The 12,097-nt window shown below is 51.1% G+C and overlaps 1 protein-coding gene across 1 annotated transcript in view; it reads right to left on the bottom strand.

Moving 5' to 3' along the window:
• Nucleotides 1–3,641: 3,641 nt before the first annotated feature.
• The window catches only part of SYP (synaptophysin), a gene marked incomplete at its 5' end in the record, with an annotated part of 33,975 nt that continues 25,519 nt past the window's right edge, over nucleotides 3,642–12,097 (bottom strand). The window contains 2 exons of the mRNA XM_015415422.1: nucleotides 3,642–3,741; nucleotides 6,560–6,860. Of these exons, the coding sequence (XP_015270908.1) occupies nucleotides 6,564–6,860 (297 nt within the window). The remainder of the gene's footprint in view (nucleotides 3,742–6,559; nucleotides 6,861–12,097) is intronic.

Below are 12,097 nucleotides of genomic sequence, written 5' to 3'. Positions count from 1 at the left end.
CCGAGTGGGAAAGGGGGGGTGTTTTCGGGGGGACGGGGGGGGGGCTGGAGAGAAGAGCGGAGAGTCGGGGAAAGCTTTGGCTGTTGTGGAAAAATAGGTTGAGTCGGAGGCCACAAGTTGTAGAAAAGGCTTGAGCGAGAACTCCCGCCGGGGCGTAGAAAGGGATCGGTGAGGACATAGCTAGATAGAGGGGAACTGTAGCTAGTAAGGTACAGGGGGCAGTGCTGGGAGGGGGGAGGGGGGAGGGAAAAGAAGAGCAAGATAAAGAGACAGATCAACTAACTGGAGACAGCAGTTGCTATTGTGATGCAAATTTAACTCTGCCACTTTCCCTCACAACTATTTTTCTTTTTTTCGAGTTCTGAATTTCAGAGTGTATAAGGAGCTGTTTCACATTTAAAATTTTTAATAACTAACTGGAGATACGGGGAGAAAGAGAGAGATTAGGGCAATCCCGATCCAAAACACATTCTACTCGGAAGTAAACCCAAATGGAACCGAGTTCCCCGAGACCAGACCCTACTAACTATTCTGTGGCTGCAATCCCGAAGACATTTTCCTGGGAGTAAGCACCGTGCAATAAAATGAGACTTGCTTCTGAGTAGGCCGGTTTAGGATGGCTCCCTACGTTAACTAATCCAGAATAATTTCCACACTCTGTTCCAAATTCTCAGCAGTTACAGTGGATTAGAACCCGGACTTCGGATGCAGGCCTAGGTCAGAGGCCTGCATGGTGGTGGCCCCGCAACAAACATCCGTGGGGCTTTCTGTGCTGCAGGCTGGACAATACCCCAAGCGCAGAGTGCACAGAGGCGTCCCTGGTGTGTCTGGCCAGAGGTAACCATCACGATTTGCATAATCGCAGCATCGCTTTGGACGCTCCGGCAATGGCTGAAACCACAGCGGCCATCTTGGAAGTGAGACCCATACCCTTTTCATCCCTGCACGATTCCTGCGGCCTGAAGAGTCAGGGGTGTGTGTCTCTGCACGCTCCTACCTGAGAGATCAGGTAGCGGCTGCTTCGCCTCTTAACGAGGCACACGTCAGAAGGGCAAGTGTGTGAACTACCCTCACTGTGAATACGAGAAAAGGTACTGAGGTGAATCCACACTGAGGGTGCCGGGAAGTGTCGTCGAGTCATAGCCGACGTATGGCGATCCCATAGGGTTTTCAAGGCAAGAGAGGTTCAGAAGGTGATTTGCCACCGTTTGCCTCTGCAGAGCGACCCTAGACTTTGTCGGTGGCCTCCTGTCCAATTTCTAACCTGGCCCGGCTCTGCTTAGCTTCTGAGATCTGACAAGATCGAGCCATCCTGGGCCATCCAGGTCAAGGCAAGAGATGAGCAGACGTGGCTGGGCGTTGCCTGCCTCTGCGTAGCAACCCTGTACTTCCTTGGTGGTCTCCCATCCGAGTAGTTACTAATGCTGACCCCACTTATCTTCCAAGATCTGACAAGATCGGGCTAGCCTGGGCCCTCCAGATCAAGGCAAGAGACCAACAGAGGTGGTTTGCCATTGCCCGCCTCTGCGTAGCAACCCTGGGAGTCTCCCAGCCAAGTACTAACCAGGATCGACCCTGTTTAGCTTCGAAGATCTGATGAGATGAAGTTAGCCTGGGCCCTCCAGATCAAGGCAAGAGACCAACAGAGGTGGTTTGCCATTGCCCGCCTCTGCATAGCAACCCTGGAGTTTCCTGGGAGTCTCCCAGCCAAGTACTAACCAGGATCGACCCTGTTTAGCTTCCAAGATCTGATGAGATGAGGTTAGCCTGGGCCCTCCAGGTCAAGGCAAGAGACAAACAGAGGTGGTTTGCCGTTGCCTGCCTCTGCGTAGCAACCCTGGACTTCCTTGGGGGTCTTCCACCCAAGTACTAACCAGGATTGACCCTGTTTAGCTTCCAAGATCTGGGCCCTCCAGGTCAAGGCAAGAGACAAACAGAGGTGGTTTGCCGTTGCCTGCCTCTGCGTAGCAACCCTGGACTTCCTTGGGGGTCTCCCACCCAAGTACTGATTCAGGCCGACCTTGCTTGGTTTCCAAGATCTGACAAGACTGGGCCAGCCTGGGCCATCCAGATCAAGGCAAGAGACAAATAGAGGTGGTTTGTCCTTGCCTGCCTCTGCATAGCAACCCTAAACTTCCTTGGTGGTCTCTCCTCCAAGTACTAACCAGGGCTGACCCTGCTTAGCTTCCGAGATCTGGCTAGCTTGGGCCATCCAATTCAGGGCGAATCCACATGAAACTACCTTAAATATGCAGTTCCAGATGAATGAAAGAGAGTTAATGAGAGCAGAAGAAAGAAATTAAAAATAGCGCGGGGAAAAAGGGGTAGGGTTGGGAATCTTCCCCTCATCCCCCCCCAGGGAATTGTTAGCCCCACCTACACTGGTCAGTCATGGCATACATGCTGGTATTAGGGGAAATACTGGTACTCTGACCCCTTTCCCAGAAAGTCTGGTGGTATATTCCCATTTTGCCTTCTGCCTCCCCAACAGGACAAATCCTTCCACAAACACCTCCCCCCCAAATTGTAACTAATAATGAAGCTCAAGACAATGTATCCTCCTGGACTGAATCGAGACCTCGGTTTCCTGTCTCACGACGAATGCCGATTTCTCCACACCTACGACCCCTCCGCATGTCACACCTAATCCTGCTGTTGTCATTCGACATCTGAAATCACTCCACTCTCCAAGATGGAGAGACAGATGGACTCACATTCTAGCCGTGTCTGAGGAAGTGAGCAGTGACTCCCGAAAGCTCCTCCCCTGCCACAAATTGTGTCAAGTCTTTTAATGTGCTAACTGGACTCTGGCTCTTTTCTTCTACACACACCCCTGAAAAAATCCACAACAAGTATTCCAATGCTGCGGGTCCCTCCTAGGCTCACCCCCCCCTCCCCCCCCCCCCCCCAATATGGACCACCCAGAAGAGAAAGCTGGAGAGAATTACCCTAATACTTAGGTTTCCTGCCATCCTGACCCCTCGATCGCCCGTGGACTTGAATCTCACTTAAAGTGCTAGATTTGACTCCCCCAAGCTCCCCTGAGCCCCCTAGACCTGCCTGATGTCCAGGTACCCTAAACCGCCCCAACTCCAGAAGACGTCCAAATCGGACCCCCTGGCAAGTTGTCTCCCCCCACCCCACCTCGCCCACACACGACTTGCTTCCAGCAGGGGTGTCCGGAGGGGAGACAGAGGAGGAGGTCCGAGGGATTTTAGCGATGAGACGGGAGGAACCTCCCGTGGTGGAGAAAGCCATGCGGTGTCTTCCATAATATCGGATGGGATGGGATGGGATGGGATGGACCAGGGACAGTGCGGGAAAATGGGTGGGAGAGAAAGAAGGGGTAGGTGGGTATATTTTGCCAAGGAGCTAAGGGGGTACGGGGTGGGGGAGCGAGGGGGCAGCATACGGCCAAGGAGACGTCCCTGGGGGGAGGGTTAGGTCACGTTGCGGGGGCAGTGTGTGTGTGTGTGTGTGCTTGTGGGGGGGGTGTGTGGGTGTGTGTGCTTGGGGCGGGGGGGGGGGGGGCGGTCTATCTCTAATTGTAATTTCTCATATATATATATAATATATATATAAACAGCACAAACATCTACATTCATCCGGAAGGGGACCCCGCCAGGCCCCTCCCAGCGCGAGCACCCACCAGCCCCCCCTCTCCCCTGCACGAGGGGACACGGGGGGCGGGGACAGGACGGCGTCTTCCTCCTCACAATGCCTCCTACTGGGGGTAGGGACCTGTGGGGAGAAAGAGAGAGAGAGAAGCAGGTGAGCAAGGGGCGACGGAGAGGCCGGCGCACAACAGAGATCGCAATCGGACACACACCAATCCCCAGGGAAGCGTCGACGCGACGGAAAGGTATCTCTGGGGTTTTTCGAAGATGGGTTGTGCTAGGGCGGGGTCTTCAGCCCGAGGAGTCAAACTGCACTCAGCTGCCGGGGTGGGGGGGGGAAGAGGAGAATCGTCTCCCAAATTCCACAAGTGGACGAGCGACCCCCGAGATCAGACGCCACCTCAGAGGAAACAATTTATAGGTAGGGTGGCATGATCTGGGGCTTGGGAAATATCGGGATATTTTGGAGGTGAAGCTAGAGATGTAAGATTTCCGGAAATTTTGAAGCTCGGAAAAAATCCCGGTTTTTCCCCATATATATATATATTTTTTTAAACGGAAATTTTCGGAAAAATTGAAAAAAATGCTACATTAGCTCTTCTTTTTTCTTTTCCAGATTGAAAGTCATTCTTTTACTTTAGGAACATAAAATATGACTACGGACGTTTTTACTTGGCATGAAATTATCACAACTAGCATATTAAAAATATAGTGTATCCAAACAATTATTGCAAACAGAATACCCACCCACATGCAAACACAAAACTGAAACCTTTTTCTTTTCTTGTGACGATAGCACCTCCTAAAGGAAGAAATGCACTTTGTTCTTGCATTGGAGAGTTCAGTTTGTAACCTAGGACTTGCTTGTCCTCAGTGCACAGAAATTAGATCAATCTGATACCATACATATTTTTTAGAAATGATTTGGAAAATATTTGAACACCTTGTCTTGAAATATTTTAATCATCACGGTAAAATGAAACGTTCCATAATCAATTTTTTTCCCTTTTCTTTTTTCAATTTTTCCAATTTTTCGGGAAAAAAACAAAAAAGGCTTCAGGAAAAAAGTGGGGAAAAACCGTTTCCCCCCCGAATTTTTCGGTTTTTTTCCCAGGCCTTCACATCTCTAGGTGGAGCCTGAGGAGGGCGGGGTTTGGGGAGGGGAGGGACTTCAGCAGGGTACAACATCATAGAATCCACCCTCCCTTTTGATAACTATTTGACTAATTGAAGGTTCTGCTCCGGGTGACCCACGTTATAGTAACGAAAGCAGAAAACAAACAAACAGACCACCCACGGACATGGCCGAAATTTTAAAAAATATTCTGGGGGCCAAATGCAACTTTGTAAAATTAACCACGGGAGGGGGGGGAACCCTCCCCCTCCCCCCCTCCCCCCATAGCTTTATGCAGGGCTTTTTTGGTAGAAGAAGCCCAGCAGGAACTCATTAGCATAACAGGCCACACCCCTGACAGTGCAGCTCATTAGCATATTAGGCCACACCCCATTCCTTTCCTTGGCTTCCCCAGGTGCCCTGCGGCTGCGGGGAGCCTGGGCAAGCCGGCCCTTGGACAGGCTGGGAAAGGCTGGTGCCCCCCTAGCCCGCCCGCCTTGGAGTCATCAGGGGGTGGTCGCACTCCAGGCCTTCCCTCTGTAGCCACGCATGCAGAGGTTTTGGCTGTAGTGGGCGTGGCCAACTCTGAAGCCAGCCGGAACTCCGTTCTTGTGTGTTCCTGCCCAAAAATAGCCCTGGCTTTATGAGGACTGAACAGGTTCTAGGGTGCCTGTGATGCTGAGTGCAGCTGAGAATCAGTTAAAGGGAGGGGGGAATATTAGCCTGCTCCTGCCCCCGAGAACCTAGAGAATCTTGGAGGGGCAGGTTTGGGGAAGTACTTCTGAATATCCCTATCCTGTAAGTCTGTATAGATCCTCAGCCGGTATACGTGTGCCACAACCTACATAGGTTATGCAGACAGTGCATAACTGAAGGAGATATCTATTCGTTCGTTTATAAAACCTCTATGCCACCGCCTTCCCAGAGAACCTGCCCGAGGCAGGTCCCGAAATTAAACATGATAAAAATAATTAAAATAGCATCAAACTCAATTAAAATTAATACACTGTTTTTTAAAAAAACCCAACCAGCCAGATCATAAAACAGCATAAAACATTTACTGGCTTAAAACGATTCCCGTAACGTGGTCTTTAGGCTCGACACAAACCGTAAAAACAATTTTAAAAGAAGTCCTGTACTGTCTTTATTATGTGGTCCACAGACCTTTCAGTGATAGTCAGTAAAACGAATTATAGGGCTCTTCTGCATTCCCATTTTTATTACTTGTGTGTCCCTATTGCTTCCAGTTTTTTTCCCTTTTCCACATGTGTTTTGCTCCCTCTAGTGGTCAATTTGATATTACATCCCTGTACGTCCGGCATAAAAACCTGCAGCTCAAATCTGTAGGGAGATATGTGGGACACACAGCAACGTAATATCGAATTGACCACTAGAGGGAGCAAAACACCTGCAGAACAGAAAAAAACAATATGTTGTCAAAGATTTTCACGGCCAGAGTTCATTAGCTGTTGTAGATTTTCTGGGTTGTATGGCTGTGGTACTACAAAGCCCACAGCCATACAATGCGGAAAATCTACAACAGAAAAATACAATCTCGAAGTATAGGGACACAGAAGCAAGGCAAATGAATATGAGGAAGAGCCCATAGCTGTTTTATAAATATAAAAGATCGAATTCCTTCATTAAAAACCAGGATGAAAACAAATGTTTTGGCCAGGTGCCTAAAAGAGCGTAAGGTATGAATCAGGCGAGCCTCAAAGGGGAAAGCATTCCAAAGATGAGGAGCCACCACTGAAAAAACCCTGTCTCTGTTATGCAACCCGTGAATAACAGCAGAGCACCATCCTCCCCCAGCATCAGAACTCACCCGCCTACATCTGATTTGCAAAGGAAGTGGGCCCGCCTTGGCCGTAACCAGCCTGTTGGACATACTCTCCCTGCTGACCGTAGCCCTGTTGGCTGTAATCGGGCTGGTAGCCTCCCTGTTGCCCATATGTGTCCTGCTGTCCGTAGCCCGGGGCTTGGTTGTAGGCATCTCCGTAGGTTTCGGGCGCTGGCTGCTTCTCCTGGGCAGGTGGGTACTTCATGAACGGGGCGGTCCAACCCGTCTCTTTAAAGACGAACCACAAGTTGCCCAGCCAAAGCACCAGGTTCAAGAAGCCAAAGACCTGGGGACAGAAGGACCAAGTGACAGGAAAGAAAGAGTCATTCTTGGATACGGAATCCTTCCCCATCTAGAGACAGGCACGCCAGGTTTCTAATTGCTGCCCTGGTCCCCGCTCTCATTTCTTTTCCACATGTGATTTGCTCCCTCTAGTGGTGGATTTGATATTACATCGCTGTATGCCCAGTATAAAAACCTGCAGTTCACATTTGCAGGGAGATATGCAGGACACACAGCGATGTAATATCGAATCGCCCACTAGAGGGAGCAACAGGGGGAGGACAGCATGCGAGCCTCTAGGAATGCCCCAAATCTATGGTTTTTACCCTAGAGTTTTGGGAAACCCCTAGAATATCGTGACGTCATTTTCCATATCCTCAAAATGCTCCCACCCCATACCTTCCTGGCTGTCAACCCTATCGAGAGAAGCCCTTATTCGTGAGTGTATTTGCAGGGAGTTATCTGGTGCCACAGCTCGGTGGCACAGTGCTGTACTCCCTTTTGCCATGGTAGCAGTTGGCCAGGAAGTTTGCCATCGGCGGGCACCTTTGGTTTGTTATGTGTACAATTTAAAGGATGAGGCAGCAGGGGATGTGAAAGACTCCAAAGACCCTGGAGAGCCGCTGCCAGTCTGAGCAGACAATATTGAGGGTGCGGTCGCACGCGCCAGATAAAACTGGGGTGTGTGTGTGTGTGAAGCGAGGCTATTTCTTCCGGAGGAATTTGACCTGCAGTTGAAGCTGCGGGCACAGCCCGTCAGAGTGTGATCAGACCAGGAGTTGTTTCGTAGAAAAAGAGCTAGGGGAACTCATTAGCATAACTCATTAGCATATGCCACACACCCTGACATCACCGGAAGTGTGTCATAAGGCCACACCCCCGACATCACCGGAAGTGTGTCATAAGGCCACACGCCCCGCCCCCAACGGTCCCGGCCACCGCTGCCGGCTTTCCAGCTCCACGGCCGAGCCCCATGAGGGGCCCGGCGGTGGACCTGCAAGGCCGGCAGGAGTGCAAGGAAGCCCCGTGAAGGCTCTCCCTGGCCCCAGGCAGGCAGGGGTGGGGAGAGGCAGGGAGGAAGCAACTTACCCTCCCTCTTCTCCTGCCTCCTCCTGGCTGAATGAGAACCGGAAGCGGGGCGGCCAGAAGTGGGGGGCGGAGCTTCGTCATGTGCCCCCTCCCCGTACCTCACCCGGGGGAACTGCGATCCTCCCCGAAATGATCTCTGGATCAGACACAACTGCAGGTGAGTCGTGTGGGGTTTTTTTTGGTGCCGTTTGTTTCTTATGAGCTTAGACGAGGAATCAATGAATCGCACCTCTGCACTGCGGGCTCCCTCTGGAGTTTGCAATGATGCACATACTGCGAGGGGGGGGGACAACGGCACGGAGTCGAGATGGCCTGATCAGACCATCCTGATGGAATGAGAGTGCGCTGGAGCGATCAGACACGGGAAAGTCCGTCCGTGGCCTGCCACAACCCATTTACTACCGGATTTCCCCCGGTGTCTTTTAACTCCGCTTCTGTGGCGGAGCAGAACGGGTTGCCGACGGCTGCGGGGCGCTCCCCAGATGTTGTTGTCTTATCGCGCCCTTCAAATCCACCAGGCATTCGCGCCTATGTTGGGTTTAATTGTGCGTATGATAAGAGCCTGACTGTGATGGACCAAGGGGCTGTTTCAGTAGAAGTCATGAGCTCCCGGAGGAGATACGGGCCCTGCGGGACCTTATACAGTTCCGCAGGGCCTGTAAGACGGAGCTCTTCCACCAGGCCTTTGGGTAGGAGCCGCCGCTATACCACCACCGCGGTGATACCATCCATCTACCGTACTTTGGGGAGTAGATGTCGCCCGACTGTGTTGCGGAAATATTGCTCCTGGCGCTCTCGCTATCAAGAACACTGGCTGCAAATGTGGGTTGCTGTATTTTCTGTAAATTCTATGTAGATTTTTGTAGCACCAAATTTTATTATATATGTAATATTGTTTTCATTGTACCCAATTTTTAAACTTGTTGTTAGCCGCCCTGAGCCACTGGGTAGGGCGGGATAAAAATCTCAAAAATAAATAAATAAATAATAAGTTCACTTCCTGGGAATATGAAACTGCCCAATAGCTCTAATTTATTGATTCATTTTTATTTATTTTTTGCTGTCAGGTCACACCTAGCATATAGCGATCTGAAGCAGTGTGCCTGCACACGGAAGCTTATGCCCAGTATAAAAAATTGTTGGTGCTAAAGGTGCCACTGGGCTTGAACTTTGTTCTTATAGCAACCCCGTAGGATGTTCAGGGCAAGAGGCAAGCAGAGGTGGTTTGCCCTTGCCTGCCTCTGCATAGCAACCCTGGGCTTCCTTGGTGGTCTCCCAACCCGGGACTAACTAGGGCCCGTCCTACTTCGCTTCCGAGATCTGATGAGATCAGACTGGCCCGGCCCATCCAACGGAGGTGGATTACCATTAGAACGTAAGAGAAGCCATGCTGGATCAGACCAACGGCCCATCCACTCCAACACTCTGTGTCACACCGTGGCCAAATCCCAGGGGCCCTCAGGAGGTCCACCAGTGGGGCTAGAACTCCAGAAGCCCTCCCACTATTGCCCCCCAAGCACCGAGACTTCAGAGCATCAGTGCCCCAGGCATAAGAACATAAGAGAAGCCAATGTTGGATCAGGCCAGTGGTCCATCCAGTCCAGCACTCTGTGTCACACAGTGGCCAAAACCCAGCGACCATCAGGAGGTCCACCAGTGGAGCCAAAATTCCAGAAGCCCTCCCACTGTTGTGAGTGCCTTGAATACAGAGCATCACTGCCCCCCAGGCACAGTGTTCCATCTGTACCTTGTGGCTAAGAGCCACTGATGGACCCCTGCTCCATATGTTCATCCAACCCACTCTTGAAGCTCTCTATGCTTGTAGCCGCCACCACTTCCTGCTGCACTGAATTCCACGTGTTAATTCCTCTTTGGGTGAAGAAGAACTACCATTGCCTGTCCCCATGTAGTAACTCTGGGCTTCCTTGGCGGTCTCCCACCCAATCACTGCTTAGCTTCCGAGATCTGATGAGATCGGGCTAGCCTGGGCCATCCAAGCCAGGGGCAGAGACGAACAGAGGTGGCTTGCCCTTGCCTGCCTCTGCGTAGCAACCCTGGGCTTCCTCGGTGGTCTCCCGTCCAAGTATTAACCAGGACCGGCCCTGCTTAGCTTCTAAGAGTTGATGAGATCAGGTTGGCCTTGGCCATCCAAGCCTGGGCAGCTCTAGTAAGGCGAAAGAAAACAAAAAAACCCCCACCAGATTTCTAGTGGGAAGTTAATTTAAGGGCAAAACTGCACATTTGCATGAAGTCCTATGATCCTGGTAAGCATTTTTAGAACCGGGATTGACATTTCAATTCGGTAAAGGGGCTTCCTAGCCCTTTCTTCCGACACTGTTGTTTCAGCGAAAATCACTACCCTCAAGCTGCCTCAACCCATACCTGAGATACACAGGGTTGCCAACCTCCAGGTGGTATACGGAAATACAAAACGCAAGGGGAACCACAGATTCCATTGGAGAAATGAGCGGTGCCTAGATTACTGTGGAAATCAGGTTCCATTTTTCAGCCGTATAACTGAGGAAGAATGCTTTGAAACGTCTGGCACACCTAGGAAGGGAGTTTTCTTTGGCTGCAGACGTTTCTCTGTGCTATGGGACATCCTCTGCCTTGTTTGTGGACTTTGTGGTCTTTTGGACACTATTATACTGAAAAGGACCAGAGGAGTCTCTTGTCGGATTCTTTTTCTGTTACTGAATTGCCATATCTCTTCTTGCCAATGTCTTGTTTTGCAACTTGTGTTTTCGAATTGTGACCACCGATTCTACTTTATTAATTGACTAGAAATAATGCCCGTTGTGGAAATAAATACAATGGGATCTAGAAAGAGGCTCTGGGAGAGTGCTCTGGCTTTGGGCAAACAGTGTCAGTCTGCTTTTAAAACATGAATCTGGGACCTGCACACCACCAGAATACAGCAGATTCCATATGCAACTGACATTCCAACTGCCTTGCGGGGGGGGGAGTTTGAGGTGTGGAATGGAGTGAAGTCCAATCAGCTTCCATATGCAAAAGACCAGGTTGTCGCAGCAGTTGTGGTGTGGGCGGGACCCGGGCTTTGCCTTCTGATTGGTGGCGATATATGCTGAGGAGCAGTGCCATCAGCCATACACTAAGGGAGTGCATTTTAGAATTAGAACTTTGGCACCCACTATTCAATTATATATAAGGAGAGATTTACTGTACTTATGTTCAGGGCTTTTTCTGTAGAAAAAGCCCAGCAAAAACTCATTAGCACATTAGGCCACACCCTGACAGCACAGCTCATTAGCATATTAGGCCACACCCCATGCCTTCCCTTGGCTTGCCCGGGTCCCCCGCGGCTGCGGGGAGCCCGGGTGCGCCCCCCCCTTGAAGGGAAGAGAAGGCAGTTTAAACTGCCTTCCCTTGGCTTGCCCGGGTGCACCGTGGCTGCGGGAGCCCGGACAAGCCAGCCTTTGGACAGGCCGGAGGAGTCAAGGGGAGGCACTTAAATGCCTCCCCGATCCTTCCAGGGCCACCCTGGCCCACCTGCCTCAGAGTCACCGGGGGGGGGGGGGGGCTGGGCTGGGGGGGGGTGTCGTCGCTCTCCAGGCCTTCCCTCTGTAGCCAGGCACGCAGAGGTTTTGGCTGTAGTGGGCGTGGCCAACTCTGAAGCCAGCCGGAACTCCATGCCTGTGCGTTCCTGCCCAGAAACAGCCCTGCTTATGTTGCAATAGACTGATGTCTACTGGTAATCTGTGAAATCTGTGGATTTTTTGATGTTCTACCCCTATGTTTTGTATTTCTGTATATCATATACGCTCGGGGTCCCAATTGTCTGGCTAACCTCCAGGGGGTGGCTGCTTTGGAGGATGGACTGTATGGTATCATACCCAACTGAGGTCCCTCCCCTCCCCAAACCCCGCCCTCCCCAGGCTCCACCCCCAATCCCCTGGAATTCCCCAACCCAGAGTTGGCAACCTGGTATTCCATCTGACGCACCCCACAGAGACATACATGGTAAGACATATTTGAAAAAGAAGAAGAAGAGAAGAAGAGATTGGATGTATACCCCGCCCTTCACTACCCGAAGGAGTCTCAGAGCGGCTTACAAACTCCTTTCCCTCCCCCTCCCCACAACAGACACCCTGTGAGGTAAAAGAAGAAGAAGAAGAAGAGATTGGATTTATA

This window comes from Gekko japonicus, unplaced genomic scaffold, assembly GCF_001447785.1.
Source record: "Gekko japonicus isolate JY-2015 unplaced genomic scaffold, Gekko_japonicus_V1.1 scaffold2015, whole genome shotgun sequence".
NCBI classification, from domain to species: Eukaryota; Metazoa; Chordata; class Lepidosauria; order Squamata; family Gekkonidae; genus Gekko; species Gekko japonicus.
The sequence above is the reverse complement of the archived record's forward strand: the minus strand, read 5'-3'. Positions and strand labels throughout refer to the sequence as shown.